This window comes from Manacus vitellinus, unplaced genomic scaffold (assembly GCF_001715985.3).
Source record: "Manacus vitellinus isolate BGI_N305 unplaced genomic scaffold, ASM171598v3 scaffold_20_pilon, whole genome shotgun sequence".
NCBI lineage: Eukaryota > Metazoa > Chordata > Aves > Passeriformes > Pipridae > Manacus > Manacus vitellinus.
In genome coordinates, this window is record NW_021939471.1 from 8,818,252 (window position 1) to 8,845,558 (window position 27,307).

General features: G+C 40.6%; 1 protein-coding gene across 3 annotated transcripts in view; it reads left to right on the forward strand.

Annotated features, from left to right (window-relative positions):
* Window positions 1–2,218: 2,218 nt before the first annotated feature.
* Window positions 2,219–27,307, forward strand: part of BMPR2 (bone morphogenetic protein receptor type 2) — a 103,036-nt gene continuing 77,947 nt past the window's right edge. For 2 of the 3 annotated variants that reach the window (XM_029959529.1, XM_018071608.2), the window contains exon 1: window positions 2,643–2,779. In XM_029959529.1, the coding sequence (XP_029815389.1) occupies window positions 2,704–2,779 (76 nt within the window). In that variant the 5' untranslated portion in view covers window positions 2,643–2,703. Of the gene's footprint in view, window positions 2,577–2,642; window positions 2,780–27,307 lie in introns of those variants that run through there. The other variant, XM_008931099.3, reaches the window with a different exon arrangement.

Consider the following 27,307-nt stretch of genomic DNA (forward strand, 5'->3'; position numbering starts at 1 on the left):
TGCTTTTAAAGGTTATTTCTTGACAGTTCACATTCCACAAATAACAGGAAGGATACTGTGGTTAACATGTGGTTGCAATTCTGGAAAGTGGCAATACAAATTACAATCTGGGATTCTATATTTTATTGTCTCTCACCAATATCCATGTTAGATCTGCATAGATTGGAAGTGAAGATATTGTAGAAAACTTTCAAAAACATTTTTATAACTATCACCCATATAAATTCACCTTGACCCTAGGAATGTCAAAGAACGTGCTCTCTGGCCTAAGCATCACAATGACAAAAATGCTATTAGAATTTATTTACTAATTTTCTTGATGATGAAAGAATCAGATTACATCTATTTCACCTCTTATGGCTTGTGAGGAGGAATAGTTATGCCAAAACCTTTTATTATCACTAAAATTGTAACTCTTACTTGCAACTACAAAATTTTATGTAGTAGCATTTAATATTTTGAGGTGTGGAATTGGATTTTTGAATTTCTATTCCTTGTATGCCATTCTTGGAACTGGTGTAGGAATTTTGGCACAGAGAAGCACTTCCCATAATCAAACCTTTGGTGAAGCCCATATATGAAGGTGCTTTCTGTGTGCAGGGTGTTCTTTAGAACTTTCTTCTATGCTACAGCCGGTAAAACTTGTTTGAAAGAGCCTCGCTAGGCCAGAACATCAGACAGCACGTTCCAGTCACAGCTCTCCCATCAGCTGCTGGCTCAATTTATCTCTTTAGTCCTGTGCAATATAGCAAAGGTTAAAGCATACAAACAGCACAGTGGGCTGAGTTTATCTTTGTTTTGAAATCATAAAATCTCTTTAATTTAAGAAGCAGATAACGCTTTTGCTTGGGAGAGTCAGGTGGCTGAAGCTGTATGATCTGAGTGGACTTTATGTATGTTGGACATTAGTAAGAAATTCTTCACAGACAGGGTGATTAGATATTGGGATGGGCTGCTCAGGGAGGTGGTGGAATCACTGTCCCTGGAGGTGTTTAAGGCAAGACTGGACAGGGCACTTTAGTGCCATGGTCTAATTGACATGGTGATATTCGGTCCCAGGTTGGACTCGATGATCCCAGAGGCCTTTCCAACCCCATTTATTCTGTGACTTGCCAGGGTTCCCAGAGGGAGAGCAGTAGGTGGTATGGCCAGTGCTTGTAGCGGAGCTCACAAAGATAACGGGGGCTTGAACTAGAGGTCGAGGCAGAAGCTCCGGGGTGTCTGACAGGCAGGCCACGGAGTTCAAAGCTGATGCAATCTCAGAGTCTGCTAAACACTTTTTTCTTGTTACAGGCGGTTTTTGTGATTCCCGAGCTCACGCCTCCCTGCTGACAGCCTCTCTGACAGACAGGCTGCCTGGGGGGGCCGTTCGCCGCCTTCCCGCGGCCTTCCACGGGAAGGTCCGCCGGAGGCCTTTCCTCTCACGGCCGCCTGGGTCCAACTCCCTTCCCGAGCGGTGCCTCGGCCCCGGCGGCGCCCCGGAGCCCCGCGCCCCCTCCCGCAGCCCGGCGGAGCTCCGCCGGGCGGCCCGCGCTCTTCGGCTACCTGGAGCCACCTCTTATGGTGGCCGGGGCGGGGCGGGCGGCGGGGGCGGCGCCGGCGGGACGGGCGCCCGGCCGGCGGCGGCAGCGACTCCCCGCTTTGTGTCTGGAGCTGCCCGTTGCTGTGGGGCGGGCGGGCGAGAGGGGGCGCGGGCGGCGGCCGGAGCCTCCGGCCCTCGCGTCGGCTCCCACCCGCAAGCCGGCGGCGGGCAGGGGAAAGGACGGCGGAGCGGCCCCTCGCCGGCGAGCCCGGCGCCGGGGGAGGAAGGCGCTTGGGCAGCGCGAGAGGCTGAGCGAGACGGAGGGAGGAGGCCGGGCCGGGCTGCCCCGGCGCTGTGGAAACTCGGGGCGGGGCGGCGGCGGAGGAAGGGCCTTCGCCCGCGGAGAGCAGCCGGGTGCGCTTCGCAGCTGGAGACGCCGAGGAGGGGCCTTCGCCGCCCCGGGCCCGCCACCTTTGTCGGGGTGGCCGGGGGTGGCGTCGGTGCTGCGGGCGGGGGGCCGGGGCAGCGCGCGGAGCCCGCCCGGCCGCGGGAGCAGATGGGCCCGGGATGGCAGCCAGCAGCCCTCGCACGTGAGAAGCGGGGGGTCTCGCCGCGCTTCCCCGGAGCGTGAGGCAAGCGAGGAGGGGCGGCCAGAGGACAGAGACCTTTGCCGGGATGGGACGCGGCGCCGCCGTGAGCCCGTAGCTCGCTCTCCGTGCCCGGGCCAGCCCGCGGGGGCCGCGCTGACTGACACCGCTGTGGGCGCGTCTGGATATGTTCCCTTCCCAACCGGGCTCTTTCTTCGATGTCGTGAAGCTGCGTGGGAAATAGCCCGGTTCCCAGCGGGGTCGGGAGCGTGCCGCCGTCCTCCCCGGCGGGGGAGATGCCTCGGGGCTGGGAGGCAGAGCCAGGCGCTTCCCCCGTGTCCGCCGAGCGCTGCCGGCGCCCCAGGCATGAAGGCAGGCGGCTGTAATGGAGTAAGAGCGAAGACGGCTCCCCTCATCTGCCATTTGCCCTTCCAGGCGGGATTGTAAACCGAGAGAGTTGAGGAAGGCTGTGTGAAAGCAGGAGGAATTTCCTCTCGTCGGGTTTTTGGGGTTTTTACCCCCCCTCCTTTTTCCCCCCCCTCCCCCCTTTTTTTTTTTCTCCTCCTCCTGGCTCGAACCGTGGCTTGCCCAGGTATGCCTGCCTCACTGCAGCACCTTGTGCTGGTGCTCCTGCTCTCCAGTGCCACCCTGCTGCTCGGCACTGCGGCTGGTGAGTAGCCACCGGGTGGAACGAACTGGCCATTTTGGCAGCGGGAAGGGGGTGGGGTCCGCTGGTATTTGGGCACATCCGTGTCTCCTCTCCTTACAGAGCGGTGTGCATCTATTTCAGCGGCGAAGCCTGATAAAAGTTTTGAAATCCCGATACGTTCAGTGTCTCGGGGAATAAAATGCTGCTTTATTGTGTAAATGAGCTCGACCTGCACTGAAGAAGTATGCTTTGCCTAGATCTGCATCTCTTGTCTAATAACTTACTTCAGTTTTGGAAATATATATAATCTTTTTGTTTTGCATACCTCGCCCTTTGTAAGGTAATGCGGGAATTTTTAATATATATTTTAATCTGCAGCGGAGCTGTGCCTGTTTTTGCTGTGGGATCTTCGGGCACAGCCATTTTTAATTTTATCAGCATCGGTGCTTCTATGGGCCTTAAACATGTGCTTCACTTTTATAACAGACTTACTGTAATGTGTAATTTTTTTTTTCTTGGAGGAGAGATCTGAAGCAAAAATGTAGCTGTGATTATAGAACAATAACACAAAACACTGTTGAGGAATGCTGACAAATCTTGAAGAGTACTCTTTTTTTAATAACAAGAAGTTGGGAGCAGATATGCTAAGAGCATCCTTGCTCATATTTTTGGACACTCTAGTCCTCTTTTTTATTGTGTTCGGAAGCTCAGTGTTAGATATGTAGGGTACTGGAAGAGGGATGTGTATTGGTCTGGCATCTTTTGCTTTTCTGTCACGGTGACAGATTAGCATGTTGGAGCCTTCTGAGTGTTACCCAGCTTTGTTAGGCAGTAATACCAATTGTTCTTGCAGTATGCGTTTGTTTTCCAGCAGTTTTGGAAGATTACTACGACTTTTGTGTCGTTTTACCGATCGAGATCCAATTTGCAGTGCTTGCTTTTTTTAGTGTTATTTTGTAATCTGCTGTGTATAGTTCATAAGTGAATCTTCGTTTAAAAAATTGCTAAATCTTGCTAAGATAACCCAACAAGCTGATGGTAGTTTGCATATTATATTTCAGTGAGGTCTTGAAATTTATTTGTCAAAGTTGAAGATACTTGGTGTCATTATTAGGAAAATCCTGTAAATGACTTTTTTTCATCACTGACTGGATAGTCCCTGATTTTCTTGCTTCTGCTTATTAAGAGGTCTCTTTCAGGAAGATATTTAAATGAAAAGCTTGATGTTGCCTATATCATCCTGACCTTTGACTGCCATTATTTTAGATTGATGTCTGCAGCGTCTCTCTGTGGTAGTTTCTGAGGAGTGTTTTTCTTTTTTTTCCCTTTTCTTTTTCTTTAGCTGGGGGAAGGGACTTCTGAAGGTCAAAAATCTTGGTTTTTAAAGCACACGTGAATCAAGAATGCCCAGCATCTCCACTTTTCTTTCAGATGTATTTTTAAAAAAGTGTAGGCTTTTTTTCCCCTTTGTGAAAACTTCAATGCCCTGATGAAGGAGAAGGGTTACTGAAGGAGCGAGTACGCATTTGTACCAGGCCAAGGGCTGGGCAGGTGCGGTAGGAGCCCATCTGCGCGGTTTTGCCAATTCACCTCAATTCTGACCTGGCAACAGCGTTCCCAGTATTTCGGGTCTGGTTTTTACCTTTCTGAAAGGGTATTAACGATGCCAGCTTGGTTGGTTGTTTTGTGAATAGGATCCTATTTTCCCATTGTGATTTATTTCTTAATTGTGCAGTTTTAACAATTCTAGTTTTAAAAAACCTTGGTCATAATCGTCTGTAAGAGTAATTACATGGATGATTTGAACTGTAGTTAAAGATTTTAATGGTGGATTTTAAGTTTACACTGCATTTCAGAAAAAAATGTCTATACATGGGGAAGCTACACTAATGTGTAATTCTGCCCTTTTATGTTCATGAAAGAACCAACACTCTTTCTTCTCTTCCCCTCCCCCAAAGTATGAACTGTATGCTCCCATCAGAGTGAAAATGCTGCCTTTGTAGCTTTGAAACCCCCTATTAATTCTTACTTCTGATTAGTGAATGGATACTATATCTCAACAGTGTATAGAATTGAGTGTTTATAAATGCAAAATCATGACATCAGAGGGAAAGTATTTTCATAACAGGTTTTTAAGTTTCTGTCTGGAGGATAATATCTGGACCTCTTTGTAGAGAGCTCCACAAGGACCTGGGCTTAGTATGGACAGGAAAGGGAAGATGAAAAGATGCATAAATGGGATGACCAGAAAAAAAAATCTTACAGTGGGGCTGGAGATGATAGTTCCACTCATAATCTAGAATATGAATGAAGAAAGAAGGTGGTTCTTCCTTCACTTTTGTAATTGAAGATAAAATAAAAAACTAGCTCTAGATTCATTAATATTTGCTGATTATTAGGAGGAAAATAATACTGACTTCCTTCATAAAATACAGATCTTAACAGTTATCTGGTAGGTCTGTGTTTAACTCATGTAATAGTCCTTGTAAAGAGAAATGCTACAGTGAGGACATTTTACTGATAATAGTCTTAGGCAGAGGTTTAAAAAGTAGTATTGGACAAAAATGGTTTGTGCCACTTTGTTCTTTATTTCTCAAATTATTTGAAATACCTACTTCTAAGTCTTTTTCTTAGAACTGTGAGAACTATTTATGTGCCTATAAATTGTAGAGTATTCTGATGTGTTAATCATGGGGGTTTGTGCCTGAAGAGGTGGTGTGGTGGTTGAGCTCTTCCCCAGTATTGCCAAAGAATTTTGTTTGGGTGTTCATACGGACCAGATATTAAAGATATAATCGTTCCTCATTTCACTTGCTTGCGTTCTGTGATATGCAATACTGAACCACTTTTCCTTCTTTATACATGTCCAGGGTAGACAGCATTCCATTGTCTAATGTGTGAATTATTTGTGGGAAGTATAACGTGAAAATTAAAGCAAACAGAATATGGTTTTATCTTTGGGAATATTTCCATAAATCTATGTCTGTGTGGTTCATCAGGGCTGTAAAAATTAAAGTGTGTAAGGGATTGGATAGAGATTGAAATATTTTTTTTTAATGATCATTTTAATTATTAATCAAAATGAGTGAGCAGAAGCATCTTTATCTAATTCTGTCTTGCCAGTTAAAGTTACTTTAGTATCTCAACATAATTTTTTTGAAATATGAATTGTGTGACATGAGGAAAAACCTCCTTTAGCCATCCAACTCAGTTCTTCTAATTCAGTGTTTTGAATTACTAACTGACTCTATGCATCTTGTGTATAAAAGTGGTTTTTTTAAACCTGTCTGCACCCCAATTTCTACTTATTTACTAAAACTATGCCCACTGTTTATGGCTTATTCAGATGAAATCTAAAAATTAAATTTATTTTTCGGTTTGTCTTGGGAGCTGTCTCAGAAATACTAACCTAGGAGATGGAAACAAAGCTGTTTTCTTGGGGAGCACACTGGCATGCCTGATGGATAACCTCACATAGAAGCACAGCCTGTGTGCCAGACTCAGGCTTCATTAGCTGCCTACTTGTGTAAAGAAAGCCCAGGATCCTGCACAGAACCATTCACCTCGCTGAGAGGAGCCCATTTTCCATTAGGTGTATCAGCCTGTGTGAACCTCTCTGATATTCCAGCTAAGCTGCTTCCAGTTCCCAAGCAAACTTCAGTGCTTGGGTACTGCTCCATGCAGTGTGGGCACAGCCTGTGAGGAAATGGAAGCTGTGCTCATTTGTTGAACCCAAATTTCAAGCCCTGAGACACTGCACAGATGCCTCACTTCAGTGTGAATGGTTCTGCCCTCAAAGGAACCACATTTAAAAGGCTGGCTGAATTGTCTGCCTGCCCTTCTCTGGTGAAGGCAGGCAAACCTCACTTCACTCTGGACAGAGAGGGAAGCATAACTGTGTCTCTTATAAATATTCCTATGGTGAAGTTTGTTGAGGTGGTTGTTTTGATAGCACCTCTCTAGCACTTATTTCTCTAAAAAATAATTTGTTGACTTTTACATTGTTGTCCCCCCTCCTTTTTATACTCCTTTAAGTATTTCTCAGTAGTCTGTGTAGTCAGTGGCATTGTTTCCTTGGCAGATACCACTCTCCTCTGCCTTTCTCACCGAAAAGACGTGAAAGTTGCTGTGTTGGGTTCTTCAGAAATGTTTTATTCCTAACAGCAGAGTGCATGGCACTGGAGCTGTATTGTGTTTGGACTCAGTCTGGCTGTGCCATGAAAATGTGCTGTCATTTTCTGGGCAGACCCTAACTTTATACCAGGGCTGTGAGTTGAGTGTAAAGTTTCATTTGGAACAAAATGTTTATGCCCTGAATAAAACGGGCTGGGTGATGCTTTGTGTTGGGTAGGACTGGAATCTGTGCATAGCTTACAGGCAGCAAGTATTAATTTTATTAAGCTTGTAGACTTAGTGGAGCTACTCACTGCTTGAATTTGAATTTTAAAAATAAGTGAAATACAAGAACTGTTTTCCAAAAGACTGACATTTCAGTATGCAAACTGATTTCTGTGGGGTGGTTTTTATTGTTTTGTTGTTGTTGTTTGTTTGCTTGCTTTTTTTATTTGTTTGGGGGTGGGTTTTTTTTCCTTTTTCTTTTTTTTTCTCTGAAACATACGTTCATAGAAATATAAGGCTGGAAGTGACTTCTCTGTTTCCTCCATGGTCTGGTTTTGTAAGCACAGATAATAATGTCTGTCTAACACCTCTAAAATCTCCGGTGAAGAGGGATTTCACAGGCTATCTAGGTAGTCTGTCCTGTTACAGTGCTTAATTATCATCATGTTTTTCATAATGCAACAGTAGTAGTTTTTTTTTTCCCTTCTTTTCTAATGCAAGATTGTTTAAGATATGCCTTAATTAATATGTGGCAATCCACCTGAACATGTAGTGTGGAGTACACACACAGACAATTGCCAGGGAATATCAGTCTCGATATTCCTGTGTTGAAGCCCAGTGTCTTGAGCTTGGCTACAGGAATTTTTGATGGAAGCCTCGAGTTGACCATTAGTGGTTTAAAATGCAATTATTGCAATTTCCAAAAACTGTTTTTGAAAACTTGTGCTATTCCTAAATTTCAGTTTCTGATGATGCTTTCCTGACTCAAGGGGTCTGTTAATCTGCTAATTGCAGAGCTGGAAGCTTGGCTGAGCAGCAGAAGTGGATCTGATAGGAGAGGTCAGTCTGGGGGTGTGATGAGGAGGAAGAAAGGCTGAGACAGGAGAGATTTGAAAGGATGAAGGATTCAATCTGGTTTGCTGTGGGATGAGAACCAAGGAGTACTAGACAACCAGACAGAGATAGCGTCTAAACTTCTGTCAGACTTGTTTGGAGAATGAATGGAATGAAGCTTTTGCAGCGGAGAGAGAAAGAAAGTATAGTTGTAGGTAGCAGTTTTGAAGATTTCTGTTCCCTTTTGTGAGAATGAATGAGAGACCCAGTCATTTAGATGCTGCCTTTACCTTTACCTCCTCTCAGTTTTGTAAGTTTGGAAACTGCAGGCTTTTGGGTGGTGATGACATTTTGTTCCAAGTCACTGGGATGTGTCAGTTTTGTGAATTACCTTCTTGAGTTTGCATCAAATCACATTTTTTGTTTTGAACTCTAAATGTGTCTACCTTCTGCATCTCTCAGTACTCTGTATTTTCTCTTTGGTTTATTTTTCCTATGAGAAAAGGAAGTAAAAATAGGCACTATGGACACAGAAGACTGTCACTGACTACTGTGAACCCTTCCATCTCCATGTCTCACTTCTGAGTCTGCTGGCTGATTTCAGTCAGATGTGAAAGATGCTTAAAGTCTTGAAAGATTAATTTGCTACTGTTTTTGTGAAAATTATTCAGTTAATAGAGGAGACAATCCCAAGATAGAGGTTTCCCAAGGGGAAAGAGGAGCAGAACTCAGCTCAGGTAATCCTCTGAGATTACCTGGCTGCCCAGTCAGTGCAGAGGTGCTGGCAAGTGTGTTGGTACATACACTGTTCTGGACTAAGCACAGTATATTTTGTCCTCTGTTCACTTGACATACCATAGGAGACCTGGGGGAAAATGGGGGATCCCGTTTGTAGGAAGCATGGGAGTTGACTAAGAAGTGTGAGACAAGGGTCAAATTTTAGGCTATTAGTTCACTGCTTGTGGAACAACTGGTGTTTCTGAGACAATGTAGTAGCCAATTTTTTTGACTGAGCTTGCAAAACAATGCCCAGATGACCTTACTGAATGGCTATCATCCACTTATGAACTTCATGGTGTGTATGAGTAACTTGCGTGGTATGCATTCTTTTTCACACTTTCAGACTGGATTTTACTATACACTGTAGTTCAGATATCCAACACATTAAGCTTTCTTATGATCTTCTTTTCAACAGTGCTGTAACTTAGACTTTTCCTGTGGTCCCTTTTAATGTTTTTGCTATGTATTATACTTGCTTCAATCTGTGAAGTGCATGAAGAATAGTTTTATTATTTGTTTAAGCAGGACTAGTGGAAAGGCACGTACTGTCACCTTCTGGGCTGGAGTAAATGGCAGACAATGACACAGGCAGTGGCACAGGGAACCTCTGATCTTCTGTGCTGACTGCCAACAGCAAGTGGGCAAGGTAATGCTAACAGTGGTGCACAGCAGCTCTTGCTATTATGCTTAGCCAAAAGCTGATACTACATTTATGCTCCTTGTTCTACTATAATAGTTTTTCTCTTTTAGTTGTGAGCAGGAGGAGTGTAAGAGAATATATGTAAGAGGCTTTTTTTTTTTTTGTAGTGAGATGCCTGTAAGTATGATCGAAGGTCATGTATGTTAATTGGGCTCCGTAGTTTATGCATTAGAGAATGCAGCACTTAATTAATATCCAAGTGCTGGGCGTTGGCAGTGTCATCTCTCAAACTCGTCATTCTTGACGTGAAGAGCACTTCCCTCTGCATAAGTCACAAAGGTCAGCTTTACCTGATGTGAGAAGCTTTACCATAGTTCAGTGACAGGAACGACTGACTGAACGTGCTCTGCTGCTCTTGCTTTTGCCTTATGAGGCTTCCTCAGAATGGTTTGGTTTCTGTTGGAAATAAAACATTTTATTTCTGCAACCAAAGCAGCAGATACTCCTACTCTCTACCATCCATGTTAGAGAACCTTTATTAGATTTTTCCAATAACTTAAACTAATCCACAATCCTTTGCTATTCTGAATTTTTGTTACACTTGACAAACATGTCACCAGGGAAAATAGTGGGTTTTGTTACTATTAAAGCTGTTTTCTACAGTAATGATTGTATAAATAAATGATCTTACAGCAGTATGTTTAGTTGTCCATTGTAAAAATTGCTTGCTTTTGTTAGTGATGGAGTGGTTCTGTTGTAGTTAGTTTGTTGCTGAACCTACTTGAAAATTGGTCCTTCCTTCTGGTGCTGTCCTTCACAGAAAAGTCAGTAAAGCTGATTTCGTTGAGAGACTTTGTGTCCCTGTACCTTCTAAGCTGCAAAAGTCTCGGTGTGGACATAGATAATGTGCTGTATGCTGTGAACTTTTGTCAGTCCTTTTGTTTAAAACCTAAACACTAGAAATTGTTTTTCCATATTTATTTGCAGATAAAGACCTTAGCTGAAAATTAGAGGTTTTTTAAATGATTACCAGTTCTTAAATATAAATTTTTATTATATTTAGCTGTCTGAGATATGCATGGCGTGTGGAGCCAGTATACTAAGCTGAAGAAAACTAAGCTTGTAGTAGGAAAATTGTAGCACCTATCTTTTTAGCTAGACAGTGGCACTGCCATGTATATGCAAAGCAGGCACTTAGCCCAAGAACGAGCCTTCTGTATTAAAATAATTTCATTGCAATCAGAGAAGGCTAAAAGGAACCTTGTAATGAAGCTCGTCTGGATGCCACTGTGGTGCCGGTTTCTTCTGTTTGCATGTTTGAAGTTCTTTTCCTGCATTTCTCTCTGTAATGGCCCAGGCCAGGGAGCTGGAGCCTGAGCAGCTGCCAGGATTGAAATAGCCAGTCCTGGGCTCTGCCGGGGACAGGAGAGCAGGGTGCACACTCCTGTCTCGCTGGGCTTCCTCCTGCTGTTGGAATAGGACTCCCTGAGAAGTGGAAGAACTCGTTCCAGCGTTCTGTGCTATTCTTATTCGGCTTTGCAGGCAGGGATGAATGACTCAGTGAATCTAAATGAGTGAAAGAAGATGTGGAAGCAGTAGGATAAATCATTCCTCGTGCCTACTGTAGCAGTATTTGTATCTCTGTAAACTTTTTTTATATGGAACACATGCAGATACCCAATTCTAGTGTGTATTGCACAGATACAGTGAAGATGACTTGTAAATTGTAATACATACATATATGTATGTATGTGTGTGTCTGTATGTGTACATATCCTTATATACTCACTATGTTACCAAAATTCAAGCATACCAATATGCTTCCACTGCTGAACTCTAATATTTTAATACTGGCAAATTTGTGTTTGCATGGTGTTCTTAGTTTCCAAAAACTCCTTAAAAATGACTTATTTTGTATGATGGGTAAACTTTACACTTATTAATTACATTCAGATTCTATCAGGACCTGTTAAATAATTTCTCTTTTAGTTATGCTAAGATGAATCTGGCCTAATTAAATTTTAGTTAAATTTAATCTGTAGTAGTTAATGCTTTTGCAGCAGAACACAATTATTTGGTCACAGTTGTTTCACATTGTTTTAGCTAAGAATTTTAAATCTAGTAAATATTTTTCCTGAACTATTCCATATAGACTTAGAAATATTGAAAGTGGCAAATAGAGAGACTTTCTTTGCTTGTATTGTTTCCTGTCAGAGAAATAATGAAGCTGTCAGCAAATTCAGCTTCCCTTATTTTAAGAAATAGCGGAATAGAATTGTGTCCAAAACAAATAACCCCCAATTATTATTTTACTAATCTGTATGCAGACTATATAACACTACTTAAAATTTGAAAATGTGGCCTTTGGGCACAGGAATACACAGTCCATATAGGACATGACATAGTAAATGAATTTTAAAAATGGAGAGAAGGTGTGAAGAAGGAAGACTAGTGATACAATAATGATACAACTCAAACAACTTTGTGGTTTCACTTTAGGAATGTAAGAATATTTTTTCTCTCACTTTTTAGTGTGCAGGGAAAAAAAATTAGTGAGGTCCTAAGACACTTGAATAATAAGTGGTGCCGTAATATATGAGACTGGTAAGAATATTCTGAGCAGGAGTCACTTCACTGAGGAAATCTAGAGGTGTTTAAGAGGGGATATGCTAAAAGGGATGTTGAATTGGGCCCTCTTGAGGAGTGGAAGAGTTAAATGTGAAAACAACTATTGAAATGTTATGTGCTTTGAAGCAGTCATCAAAACAGTCTTTCAGCTTGAAGAAGTGAAGGTCTGCAAAAGGAGGCAGATATTGTCAAAGTGATATCTTGGCCAACAACTTGATTTTCTTGACCGGTTTTGGAAGAGTGGGAGAAGGGTCAGTAACAAAAGAGCTGAACTGAGAACATAATAGGGCATGCAGAAAAATAAAAAAAATGGACTTTTGATGTGGCAACAAAACTGGGAACAGAGTTGTGATCCAATAACGAGGGAAGATAGGTGGAAAAGTAAAAAAGCTCTACAGTTAATTAAGGTTCTCATTAAAAACCGAGGGAGTGATTGTGAAGAATAGTGAATTGTGTGTAGCACACAGGGCAATGTGCATTGCACCCTTCTCCTTCTGTATATCCCATTTCAGAAAGAAGCTTGCAGTAGCTAAGAAAGCATCTGAAATTGTCAGTAAATCTAGAATATGTCCCTCAGAATTCTGTCTGAACTGCACTGTGTGTGGCCAGTGCTCAATAACAGAGCAGCAACAGGTTTTTGTTTGAACTGCTGGGAGTGTAAAGAAACAGATGAAAACCAAAATTTTGACTTCTAAAAAATGGGTTTATGTGGCAAATAATGCAAAACTTTACCGAGCATGTTTTTGCAGGGAGTTTGAGTAATCCACAGCTGTACTAACTGAAACAAGAATTTGCTTAGAATCTCAGTCCTTTTTATGATTTTGCCTCCTTTTATTTGGTTAGGGTTAACCTTCCATAAGATTTTTGTTAAATATTTGTGAAAACCAGGGCTTAATATAAGTGATTGAATGGCTATGGGGCTTTACAAATAAGTACCTATGTTTTAATGTTGCTTTACTGCTAGCAAGAAGAGATAAGGCTCCTCTTTGGTGGCAGGTTTCATGTATTTGTTGTGCATATGGTATCTTTTCTGCCAAGTTCAAATCTTCAAATGTAGTTAAACCCGTAGTTTTCAGACATCATGATTCAACATACATTTAACGATGCTGTTATATATCACTTCCAGACTTCCTGCAATATGTTCATGCATATAATGCAAAATAAACCCCCAAAGATATCGACAGGCTTCTAATTAAAGATAAATCAAGATAATTCTAAAATACCGAACTTTCTTACTGTATCAACTAGCTTGTCTTCCGTATCTGATTACTGAGGGGGGGAAAACGAAAATTTATGTGAATGTTCTGTACTTGAATGGAAATTTAAATAAGTAATTTTTCCCCTTCTGTGCTGATGTGATGCTAGTAATGAGCCTCTCAGCATTGCTTTTTTCACATAGTTTTGTGTTCATGCTATAAGCATAAACCCTGAACCGCTTTGGGACAGTGAAGTTCAGTACAGTTATATTTTGTTTTCAGATTCTTATTATACAAGGTGCTGTTGTAATCCCACCAGCCTTTTTAATATTCCAGTGTTCTGAATGCTTTATTCTTCTGTTCAAATTTACAGTTAGTTCTTTGAACTTGACACAGATTTTGGAGATCAGACATTTTAGTGAGACTACCAGGAAACACTGAGAAGTAAGCCTATTGCAATATCCTTTCTTCTCCAGATAAAACTAGACATCCTGGCTGGATGTTTACCACTGTTATTACAGAACAAGGTATTTGTGTCTTGATTCTTTCCTAGATTTGCCCACCCTTCTCCACCCTTAGTTTTGTTATTCTTTTTAGGATGCTTAAGATAAGCATGTAATGAGTTTACCTTTATGTCACCGACATGTGCTTTCAACATATAACTGCAACTAAATAGTTTAAAATCTGGGAATACCACATACAAACAGTTATTACATTTAGCTGAAATATTTAATAGCACATGAGGCTGACGTATGCGATGGAATCTGATAGTAAATTCCTTTGTGGCAATTACAGAAAGCAGCTCGTTTCAGTGCTTAATTGATAACACTGGGGTTGCTTCACTTCCGCGAGGTGTGGGGGTACGAGGTGCAGAGGTAACTGCATTCCATCAAGTCTCAGTCTAGACAGGCACGAGAGCATCATTCACCCTGTAGCAAACAAGGAAAGCTAATCACCTTCTTAAAAGTGACCTTGCAGCTAAAGAATGTGCTGTGGTGGGTACTCGGGAAGGCGAGCAGAGCGCTCAGTGCTATCTCCGGCAATACACGTCCTAGAGTTAAGGGTCTTCACTTGAAAGGCTGCGGCTTGAATTGCAGAGTGTTGCTTCTTTCTCATTTCATAGGGGGGGTGGTTTTTGAAAGAAACGGTTTAATGAATTGCTGTGCAGTTAATTATATTTGATTGAAGGAAAAGCTCATTATCTAGTTGAGGTGGGAGGAAGTTTGAAGTGCACTTTTATAGCAATAAGTATTAGGAAACACGACTAGAGCCTCACCTCCCTTTAATTGAACAGTAATGCAGTGAGCTTTGACTTTTCCAAACAACTTTTAAAGGGAAAGGGATTTTTTATTGCATTTTATTTTATTAAAGGGGATGGCATAGCAAAATTTCAGAGGTAGAGTGTGATGTAGCCCAATCTGAGCCCAGTTTAAATGGTTCTGCTGGATTTGTTAGCCCTATCTCTATGCAGACACTACCAGAATTACCTGGGGAGGACTTCTGAGGGGAAAAATGTGGGAGCTACCGAGGACAGCATGGAAAGGTATTTTCAAGTTTTCGTGGTGATGTGAGGACAAAGAGTTGAATAGCAGATGCCCCTGATAGCACAGGAGGCACAAGCAGTGGCAGCTTGAGGATCAATGTTAAGAACTCTTGAACGAAGAGATGTAAAGGAACAGGATGAGTTCAGATGGAAACCAGTTTGCTAACTGCTTTGCTTTGATTGCCCATGTGCATGCTCCTAACCTGCAGTAAGTGTTAAGATGGCTCTTGGGAAAGACGTTGTGAGTGTGCACATGCAGAGTTGCTGCAGCATAAGTTAAATAAATTATCGCTGTCATTTCAATTTTTTATGTTATCTGGCTTTGTGGACATCACTCCTTCTCCCTTGTCAATTGTTCTGCTTGAGCAGGAGATGATAATCCTGCAGATTAAGATGCAAATGGAGCATTTAAAGAAGGGAAGATGCAAATGTATCTAGCAGAGAATGAGCACAATTCTACAGTTTTGTTTTCACTAGCAAAACCAGAATTACCTAAAGGCAGAGCATTAAAAATAAACATAAAATCAGTCCTATAAACGCCCAGAATGTCATGATAGCAACTCTCTGTCTGACCTTAATTCAGCTGCTTTGTACCTAACTGTGACAGTTCTTTAAAGTATTTTTCTCTGCAGGGTATCTGCCTCATATGGTGAAAAAAGAGGTAATTTTAAGTTCTTGCAGAGAATAGACTTTTGCAGTTGCAGACCTTCCTGCTTCTCTCTTCCCCTTGGATGTTATATTCCCCAGTTCAGAGGTAGTTCTTCATGTATGCTTCTTTCTCAATATTCTCTCTTCTTAATTTTCACTTATTGCCCTTATTTCAGTTATTGTAGCAAGACGTTTTTATTTCCACTTGAACATTGCTGTTTTATGCATTTCTTCTCTTCAATGAAAAGAAATGAGCTGTATCATGTAACTAAAAAGAGATCTTTGATAAGTGCTCAGATCAACTGGGATTCATAAAGGAAGTGCAAAAGACTGAAGTTTATTCTTCCCTAAAGGAGTGCTTAACTTCTCCCGACTCTTTTGGTATGCTTTCAAAAAGTGGGGATCCTTTAGCTTTCTTCTTTCATTGTCTTGCAGAACACAAACTCTGAGAATCTTGATGGACAGATCCTCTGTGAATGTGTAATTTGTTTTGGGGGAAATGAAGTGGGGTGAGATTAGAGGCGGTGTAGGACAGTCATTGCCTACCTACACTTAGCTCAGTATAGCCCAGGAGAGGTGGCTCATCCACTGAACTTCTTTTAAACATGCATGAGCTTGAGTGAGTAATTAAGGAAGTGATTTGAGATATATATTTAAATAATGCTTTCAGAAGAATCATATGCTTTGGTTAAGGTTTGGGGAGAGGGCAGTTAAGGTAAAATTGTGTGCAGACCTATTCCAGTCCTTGAGGAATACATGAGTTCCGTCCCACAGATTTCCAAACTATTTTTCCTATAGTGAATTTTATTAAAGAGTTCCAGGACCTTTGAAAGACAAGCTGGTAATATATTTTTTCACTGTGTGTAGAAGAAAACCAAAATTATTCTCAGCATTGTCAACTACTGTGTGGCAGGGGCGGGTGGGTGTGACAGTTCAAAAAGAAAATCATCATGCTCTCTTGGAGATCTGTATCTAGTCATTAGTGTGATAGCAGATACCTTTCCTCGTAGTTCTCCTAGATTTATTTTGAATTCTCATCTTCGTGTTTGGAATTGTATTGTGCAAGGCTGATGAGATCAAGCTTTGGAAGTTAGCTTAGAACTGCTGTAGCCTTTGCTTACTCTGCCCTTCCTATCCTTCCGGTTTTTATTCACCAAATGTATACAAATGTGAATACAAATACTGTCTTCATCTCAAGTGTTTCCATGTAAGGAAAAAGACAAAGTTCCTTTCTCATGTCCCATACCTGGCATATGGTAGCATTTATCCATTTCTGTTAAGGACTGCAGAAGACTTGTTTTAGCATATGATAATAAACCTCTCACAGCTTTGAAATAAACAGGATTAAATGCGAGTCAGAGTTAACTAGGGTTTCAGCAATGATACTCCTAGAGTCAAGCTCCTAAATTCCTCTTCAGTGATCCACCAAATATTTGCTTTTGGCTGTCAGGAGCTGACAATTCACACGGTGCTGTCTGTCTCTGCAGATTCCTGTGCTTGAGTTAAAGTGTCCCAAGTGCAGGTGATCACACCAAGTAGCAGTGCTTAAACAGCACAACCAAAATCTGTTGGTGTGATGGCTGCGTCCCCTTTTGCACTTACTTGTACACCAGCACCTTAAATCTGGATCCCCTGGCTGGCCTACTGGTTCACGTTCAGGGCTCTGCCTAATTCAGGCTTGCTATTTCTGTGTTGGAACAGAAATAGATGCATTCAAAGGTAAAGTTGCCTGCTGCCCTTCAGGGCAGAATTTGGTTTGGAAGCAATATTTGGCTTTTGCTCTGAACCTGTGATGATATTGAAGACAGTGCATCCATGCAAGCTGCAAACCCAGATGTTTTGTAAAAGCAGCTGAGGGAAAAGGAAATAGTAGTTACGGCTGCTGCGTAAGATGAAGAAAGGAAATGGGAGCCTCCCTTAAGTGCAGCCACTAAGCAGAATAGTTAAAAATAGCTGCTTTCCACCTCTAAACAATTGTCTGAGTTGCTATAAATGTTGTTTTTTCTTGGGATGTGGAGGCAAGTCTCATTCCCTGGGTGTTCTGTTCTGAAACACCAGTTGTGTTTTGAGAACTTGCTCTGCACACGCCACTGATTACTGCAGTACAGATGTTTAAAAGAAAAAAAAAGGCATTGGGGCCTCAAGTACCTCTGTGCAAAAACATCAGAAAGTTAAAACCTATATAGACAATGGATAGAAGGAGGGCCACAGTGAGATGAAGTGTCTTGCTGCTGCTTAACATGTGACCATCAAAGAGGAACGGATATTTGGTTTGCTGGCTCCCAGTGCGTTGTCATCCACTTCACCATCCTTTCATTACAATCCAAAACTGATGCTGTTTTGAGATACCTCATAGTAGAAAGCTGGTTGTGGAAGCAGTTGTACTAATTAAAGCTACTCTACAGAGAGAAGTTGTGAAAAGTGGCAAAGCATGCAACTATTAGAGACACCACTTTTAAAAGAAAATTTTGTTTCCAAAAGGTTTAGAAATGTGTTTATTAATTTCTCAACACTGTTAACTGCTCTATTTCACTTCAATACATACAGTTCAAAAGAGAAAACATTGTCATTTGAAATATATTTGGGAGTGTTTTACCTTTCATCTTTACTGCCGTTTGAATTCTGCTTAGTTAAACTGAATTTTTATCATCATTCCTGAGCACTCAATTTCATCAACTTGTTATCCCAAGCAGGCCACAGATTCCAAATATCTGTTGTTTTGTATCATCTACTCATGGTCTTTGTCTGCTTGATTGAGCTATCCCTGAGATGTTTAATAAACAGCTCAGAAAGCTGGACAGATGATTAAATAGGGTTTTTTGGTAATATGTACAATTGCTCAACTACTTGAATGTATTTTAACAATGCAGCAAAAAAAGTGTTTATTTGGTAGGCACATGGTGGGTGTTCCTTATTTTAGATGAAAGTGAATTTCTAATCTTAAGCTGCATCTAAATTAGCAATTCCAAGTGTCTGTACTCTGACATGCTTTTCACTGCTTTTCTTAGAAGCTGCAGTAAACTCGAATGTTCCCTATGTGACTTTTTTTTCCCCTTTTCTTTTGGCAGTGAGTATACTTGGGGGTTTTTATTGCAAAAAACAGCAAAGTGTTGGAATTACTTCCATTTCCTTTTTTCCCATATTTATGTATTTCTTTTGTATTTTTCACTTTTTTCTTTTTTTCTGTCCAGTATTCTCCAAGTGCCTGTTCTGCCTCCGTAGAAGAGAGAAGAGGTAATATGAGCCTTAGTACATGTAGAATTATTCTGAGCTCTGCCTTCCCTGTAGATATTAAGAAACTTCTAGGCTCAGAAGACTTTTAAATGAACATATGAAATCCTGAGAGTGTTTTCTGTTAACCTTTTCTGAAGCAATTATTTTTTCACATCTCAAGTAATGAGTTTAGTGTGAGGGAATCCAGTGGGCTACCATCTGAGAATCAATAAAAGCAGATTATATGGATTTACTCAGATATTGCCAATTTCTCAGTGCTGTTTGGTGAATTTTAATATATACATATATGATGAAACTTTAACATAGTTGTGGCTGGGTTTTTTTCCTGTAATCAACTGATTTCCATTCCCTCCATATTTGTAACAGCCATTGCTTTTGCTAGTAGTGAGCTTTGTAATTTTTCTTAAGGTTTTTTATATATGTGAGAGAGGGCTTAGGATGATTATGATCTTAAAATTAGTGACTTTGAAATTAGGAGACAATATTTTGAGTCATCTTTGGACAGTTGGAACTTTGAGCATCCGAGTTCCAGCAGTTCCAAGTTCCAAAAAGGAGGATGTAGTGTTATTAGATTCCTGAATTAGAATACTCTAGTTACCAAGCCATATTAAAACCATTATGAAAGAACCATGGACACTGAGCTATAGTTTCTTTGCTGTGGGAGAAACATGCTAACTTGATGCAGATTTCAAACTATATTAATGAAAAAGATAAGAGATCTGTAACAGAAAAGTTTATTTCAATATTTTAGTACTTTTAAGCACAAGAAAATTTAGTGAGGTGCAAGAATGCTTATAATATGATTGGAGATTAACTTTTTTCCTTCCTAATTTTCCTCCGTGACTGAATGGCTGAAGCACTAGGCAAGTGTGAAGAATGAATCCTCCTCACAAGGGCCAAGGAATAAAGATCTCTTTAAGCACATGGAAAAAACATTCATTTGAGTTAGGTACTGGAAAAGGTTGGACAGAAAGAAATTGTTCTTTGCTTTAAGTCTTTGTAGATTTCTTAGTAAATCTAAGGAGTAGATTTTTGATGATAGCCTGACAGGTGCACACTGTGTGTAATTATCTGTCTCTGCCATAGTATGAACATGTTCCTTCTTTTAGGTCTGTTTCCCTTGTATGTAGCCTTGTTTGGCACCAAACACAGAGGAATCTGCAGTGAACTAATTAATTAAAATACAAGGTATCTTACCATTTTTATTTGTTGATGTAATTCTCTAAATACTACTGAATACAAATATGCAATCTAGCACCAGATACCCTGGTGAGAGCTTCCTGCAATAAGATAGGAAAAAATTAATTAAAAAACCCCCAACAAACAAACAACCACAAACCTAAAACTTTATATATCGAAAACAAGATGTTATTAAAAAGATCTCTTGCTTTGAACCTAGCAGTTTATTTCCTAGTTTCTTGCCACAATAACATTTTTTTCCTAGGCACAACATTGTGACCAGAATCATAAAATAAATGCCAGGGATCTGGAGGGTGAGCAGGGGAAGGGGAAAAATAAAAAGCTGCTTCTACAAAGCAGAGTTGCTCTTTATTGGAGGCCACAAACATTTCCAGACTTTCTTTTCTCTGTTTCAGTTGCATCTTCTCTCTGGCTTTTGGTCTTTTCATTTGGTTTTGACCTCCTTTGCTTTTGTCCACTTCACTGCTGCTTTCTCCACTGGCCCGTGTTTTGTCTTTCCACTGCCTTTCCCATACCAGAGTTCTTAATATTTTGGGGGTTTTACTATTTTTTGTGCTTGAGATTAGGAGAGAACTGTGTTTTAGTTCCAGCTTTACCAGAATAGGTGCTTAGCTGCTGGAGGAGGAGCTGAAGCTAAGTTCACCTCAGCTCATTCATAAAGCAGCAGATTTTTATCTGCCCATGGAAGCAGCATGCACAACAATCCCATGTCCTAGAGAGACTGTAGAGCATGTTCACTGCTGCTGGTCTGTCAAAAATTGAGTTTCCAAACTAACAACCTCTTCTGAAGTTTTTCAGAGGCTTATAATTTTGGTACTTTGTCAAGAAAATGAGCAATCCTCTCTCTGTTCCCCTTCCACTTCCCCACAAGAAAAAAAGAGCTCGCCGCAAACCAACCAGGAGCCACACCCTTGGTATGAGGCAGCCCGTCTGCCACAGCTTAAATTCAGCTTCTTCCACGTTTAGAATTCGTCAACAGAATACTTTAAAAAAGTATTTTAGTATGGACTTCACAGCCTATTTTTTCTCATCTTATTCTCAGGCATGACAACATCGTTTTAACAGAATCTGTTTTTCACTTGTAAGTAAAATGGTAGAAAAAGGCTTGCTCTGTGAAATCTGTGACCTGACTGATAGTTTGGCAAATGTCTTAAGCAACTGAAAATGGAGTTCTTCTAAGTTGTGTCAGATCCTTAATTACAGGCAGAGTTCCAGGCTTGGTTATAATAAATGTAATTATTCCCTCCCCTCTCAATTTAAAGTAAGTAAATATAAATAATGTCAACCAAACTGTCCCTCAATGCTGTCCTTAATTGACTAACATTGAAAAGGTGGCTAACAGTGCAATTAGTTTAGAAGAGATCCTAAAACTTGAATTTCAGGTTATGTATATGAACATGCTGAGCTGAAATAGTGTGAAGATAAACTAGAACAGGAATATTTGTTGTGGTGGTCAGTTTAACAAAACTGAGTCGTGATAAAAAGCCAATGACAAACCAGACCTGGTGTATTAATGCAAATATTTATAACCTATTTGACCTGAATTACAATCATGTCTTCCACTGTTTTGCAATTCTGATGAAAACTTTCTTTCTACTTGAATTTGTTCTTGTAACATTATTGGCAAATTTTAAGAAATCAATGCAGTACTCAGTAATTTCATGGAGTTTTCATGGAGAAATCTGTAACTCCTAGCAAATTTTTTTGAAGATAGGCAAGCAGTCCGTTATCTAACGAAGAAGAATTCACATCACTGCTATTCTGCAGCTTGTCCCCACGCCTGGTGCTTCTCAAACAAGTTACCATCTGTGGAGGACAGTATTCTAGTGACTGCTCCAGCTTGTTTTCTGCTCTGTAAGCAGGAGGACTTGTATTCAGGTGAGTGGTTTTAATGGGTCCATTCACGAGCAAACACCTCTTCAGAGCTGCATATGCTCTGATTTTTTACAATCAGGCTTTCAAATAACAAAACCTTGAATCCCAATGGAGAGAAATTTTTGTGTTCTCTCTCTGGGACAATCTCAGTGCAATAAATTGTGTATCTGAAAACTAGTTTTATATAAGAAAGATTGTTCTGAAGGCCTTTAGAGGAGAAGTGGATGTTTGTGGTGGTTCCTCTTGTGAAGACAACACTTTAACAGCTTGTGCAGGTGACTATGAGCAGCTGGCTGGCATGCATGAGGGACCTTATTACACCTCCCATGGTTTTGAGGGCCTGCATGGAGCAATGTAGTTTTCTAATGGAGCCAGCAAGAGGTTTGATGTTTCTTAATTGCCTTGAGATGGTTTTCCCTGGGCATGAGACAAGATGAATCTTGAAAGGATTATGAGAGACTGACTGGCTGAAAGGTGCAGGGGGGAAATCAGTGTAGAGTACCCCCTCTGTTTGTGTACTCCATTTGAAGCTTACAGTGGCTGTGTTGAAGTAGTTACTCTTCTTTTCATCCCCATCTTGATGAAACGTATTTGGTGGTTCCTGCAGCAAGGAGGGACCTGCTCCAGGTCTTTTGGGCATTGCCTGAGAGCCACTGATAGGGCTCTGGCTGTTGGGGGGATTCTGGTAAGTGCACGTTTTGACATTCATGTTTTAAATTCCCCAGTGCTGCAGTTCCAGTCACTGCTTATGATGAAATCTTGTAACCAGTAAATTATTTACAGAGGCAGGGCTGGATTGGCAGAGGTGCCCTCATTGTGAAGTGAAAGCTCCCTAAAGCAATGAAACAATAGAGACTAGAATTGGAGCAGAATTTAAATGAAGTGAAGATTTTGTGGCAGCCAGCCAGAAGGCCAGATCGGGTTTTCTGAAGTACTGGCTGGGTTTGTCTCCTTTATCTGATACTGCAGCCCTGGAAGTTTGTAGAGCTTTCTGGTTTTGTCTGTAAGGTGACTGAAATGTGTGATTGTCATAGTATCTTCTAAGAAGCTACTATGGCTATGCTTATCAAGACCTTGTAAGGGATTCACAGATCCTCTTCTCAAGCATTATTAACAAGGCAGAGGAGACAAGGTCACTTCAGTTCAGTCAAGCTTGTTTAGAAAAGTATGCCTACCACTCTTGGTATGGTATAGTATGAAATAGTATATTTAAAACAGCAGCAACAAAACTACACTCCTCCCTCTCTACCTCCAAACCTGCTCCCATCCTCCATGTCCCAGGCAAAAACCTGACTGAGAAGAGACTTGTTAGCAGATGGTGAAGTTCTGCTGTGACTCTCCTTCATGGATTACATGAGCTTCTCACGTCCCTCTTCAATCCATATCCTCATCTGAACAGAACATGGGACAGAGGTAGCTGACTGTCTTGGGTGGGTATAAGGGAGGAATCCAGCAGAAAGTAATAGCAATATTTTAAGGGAAATTTCAGAAGACCTTACGTTTCAGTATCTCATGTATTCTTGCTGCTTTCAAATATTGTTACCATGAACTTGAATTTTTTATCTAGTACTGTCCTTACAGGCTTTAGATTATGTCAGTACATCTTTAAAAACAGTCTGTGAGAGTTTTTAGGTGTGTATTTGAAGTTAACTCCAAGATCAAATATTTAACAGTATTGCAATATTTATTACTGTAACTTACTTGCCTATTTTTACAGAGTTTACAGTGATTACAGGTGTGATACATTTTCAAAAGTGGGTCAGTGAGTTTTGAAGGTAGATTCCCCTTACACACACGCTACTGAAGCATGCAGACACACTGTCTGGACCTCTCTAAATATTGTTCATAAATAGTAATAAATACCTTGTCTTGTTTTTCTAATTCTTAAATTTCCTGTGATTTATGATTTCATTAGAAGCAAGCCCTTATCCCACAGGGAATGGTTTTAGAGCAGATATATACCACTGTAAGAAACAATACTATTTTTTTCTGAATTGCCATGGATTACGTTTGAGGTAAGGCCAGATAGCCAATTGTTGAACAATTCTGTGTAACTCACCCTTTCATGAATGAATATCTGTTGTTTTTAACAGCTGCAGCTGAGCAGTGTTCATTGAACACAGACAGAAGTTGTGCATCATAGCTAGAAAATACTTCACATCCTTTCAGCTGCAGGTAGTCATATGGTGGGATGGACTCTGCATTTCAGTGGTTGAGAGATGTGATCTCTGTTACTGATGGTCTTGGAGCAGGTAGGGCAAAGTGAAAACTTCAGGACTAGTATGTAAGGTAGGCAGCTGGAAGCAAAGGGTGATTTCCACTTGTCATTAATTTGAGGCAGAATGGTGCTTGCCAGGGTCAGTTTTAGCATTGTGATTGGAAAATGGTGTTACATTGTCACCATTCATTCAGTTTTTGTTTTAGTGAGCAGTTGTGTTGGTAGAATATGGTCATTGTTACCTTGAAAATAAGTAACCCATGAGATAGTAAGTTATTGTATTCTCAAAGGTTTAATATAAAATTCTAACTGCACTTCTTTTATGTATATAGGTTTATCCCAAAATACATTTCTCTCTGTACCTTCTTACTCCCTGCTGCCCCCTCTCTATTTTTTTTTTTTTGAACAAACAGAAGTAATTTCTCTGTGGAGATGATATTTACTGTGTTTTTAAAGATGCCATATAAAAATGTAACTGTGAATACAGAATTTGGTTTTTGCACAGTGCTGCTTTTTAGGAAGTGTCTGCAATTAACAGTTGTTGAGATTAAGTCAGCGGGTGCCCTCTGAGGTAGGGAGAGGCAAAGGGGTACTTAAGAGTTCTTTGCTTGACTTCTCCCATTTTTCTCATTCTGGCAAGGGTCTTCAGGAACTACTCAGGAGACTTCAGATCCTGGAGCTGACAATTTAGTCATCCTTCTCCAGCAGCAATCCATTAGGGAATCCCTCTCTTCCAGCTTCTCTCCCACTCCTAGCTACGTATTCCTTCCTCTCCCTTGTACTCATCTGGAACCCCTCATTAAGCAGCTTTAAGTCTCTAACTGGCAGAAATTTAAGTAGTGTTTTTGCAGGGCTACTGACCTAGTTTTCTGCCAGACTGGTGAGTTACAGCAGCTCGTGGGGCTCCTGCTGTGGGTCAGCTCCAACACTTGTTAAATAGCGTGAGTGTGCAGTGCTTTTGTATCCTGCTTTGAAATTTTCAGTGTTTCTGGCAATTATTCTGAGAAGGAAATTTAGCTCTGCCTGCTCACTGTATTTATTCGGGAATTTATTCAGGCTGTTAGATGGTGAAACAGTATCTGTGTATGTACTTAGATTCTGAGAGTGGCCTTAATAACACACATCTATATCCTACTGTAAATTTGAAGAGCTTGTGACACCTCCCTCTGCTGCAGAGTGGTCTGTATTTCTTCTTTTATGTTCTTGGAGCAAAGTTTCGTAGCTGGCTATCTCAGCTCACCCTTAAAACATGCATCAGGCTGATAGACATAATTTATGTCTGCTGGCAGTGATTCTTCTGCATAGGAGATGAATGCTTGTACAACATAAAATAGTGTTCTAAGACACTTCAAATGTGAAATTTACTGTAGAATTTTTTAGAATAATATAATATTTATATGCTGTACAAAATGGCTTGCAAAGTGTAAGCAGATAAAAGAAATGCTTAGTAATGCAAGATCCGGGTGATTAACTAGTTAAGTTCATAAGATACAAATTTTTAAGACTTGAAGGAAAGAAGTGCATCAGTGACTATATGTTTTTCTTGTAACAACAGATCTTCAAATCTGAATTTCTTTCACCTATAGACAGATTCACCTGCCTTCCAAACTCCAATATTTGCCTGCTTATCTTTTCCTGTTTTAGTAGTCATTTACGTTAAGAAGATTGAAAAGATGTTCTGAGTAATCAAACACTTTTTTTGTATTTCGTTATTGTCGAAGTTCATTCTCATAAAACTAATCTAAGGTCATTTTTGTTGTGATACAGTGCAGTTGTCTTGCTTGGTAATCTGTCTTTATGCATTCGCTCTGTTTGAAAGGCTCCCTCTTCACAGTGCCTTTACCTTATCTAAGAGGAAGACCTGAGATGTTTGCATTGGAGAAGTAGTCTTGAATTTCATGGATACTTATGTGTGAGGAAAGCCAAGTCTGATTATTGGCAACACTTGAAATTCCAAAGTCCACTGGTATTTGTCCAGGTCATCAGGAGTGAAGTTACTCGGGGTCAGCACAAAGAAGGAAGTAACAGATTTACTGCAGAGGAACGGCTGGGAAGTGTCTGGGTGAAGTAATTACTCACAGGAAGCTCTATGGGAATAGGAAGTCCGAAAAGGCCAAAACTGGTCAGTTGTAAGATTTGGGGAGAATCCAGGCACCTGTGACTAGCAGGCCCATCACTGAGTTTTCTCTTCAACCTGAGTGATGTTTGTCCAACAATCCGCACCTGATTTTGGGCGTTCCAGTGTGGATTGGTTTCTTTTGATTTTCCCCATAAATTTTTGTTTTCAAACACATAATTATGGTGAATTTCTCAACTTTTTGCTTGACTTCTAGGACTTTCTAGATACTTGTCAGAGATGAGTATAAAATGGTTTTCAGGAAGGAAATCACACTGCTAGTAAATAATCCAATTAAATTTTAATGCAGAGAATGTATGGGTGTCTAATTTCTCTGGGACAGAGAAATCTATCATTCATAGTTACTGAAATAATGTTTTCTCTGTAGTTTATTTAAAGGGATCTTCAGAGAACCTCTTTGCATATTTTATCAAAATATATGCAAATGGACTACCCATAAATCCATTCACTGAGCTATCAAAAATGTATTAAAGCACTTCAAAAGAATTGAACCAAGTGAAGATTTTGTGTCCTGAAGTGTTATCACTAACACAGCAGATTCTTTCCCTTTCTAATTTCTTTACAAAGAAACTTGGAATTTCTTCAGTAGATGTACTTGGTAATAGGTTGCTGTGAAATACATTGTGTTACCTTTGAGCTCCACAGAGGTCAAAGAATGAGGGGCTGTGGCATTTACTCTGCAAATGTTTAGTATTTTGCTGTTCTTTTTACAATTCTGTACTGTTAATTACTTAATGCAGGACAAGGTTACAGCTTAAACCTTTATAAAATTCCCATAAAGGCACTGTGACAAGTCAATTATTTTAAGAATAATTTCTTCAAGTTCTTGGTTTTAATTTGTGGATGTGTGGATAGAATCACACAGTGGAACACTGAATCAATCAAATAACAGTGACAATACACTCAGTTTTCTAACACTCCTCCAGTCAGCATTAGATGAGTACAAACTTCTATTTCAGTGATACAACCGTTGGCTCAAAAATATTGGTTTCTTTGCATTTGTAGAATTGTTACATGTTTGATTTGCTTTTGAAGGAAGTGATGAATTGAAGTTGGCCTAAACCTCTAAACCTTGACATGCCAGGGACCACCTTTCTTGACTTTCACCTGCCTCTGGGATGCACTGCTAGCTTGTTGGCCTTGCCTTCTCTTTCCTGCCAGCACCAGTGCCTCAGTGTTGCTCTTTGGAGAGCTGACTTTACCAGACTAACCTCCCCATGCTCCCCCAGTTTGGTTTTTTCCCAGATCGTCTCTCCCAGTTGGTTCACTGTGCAGTCC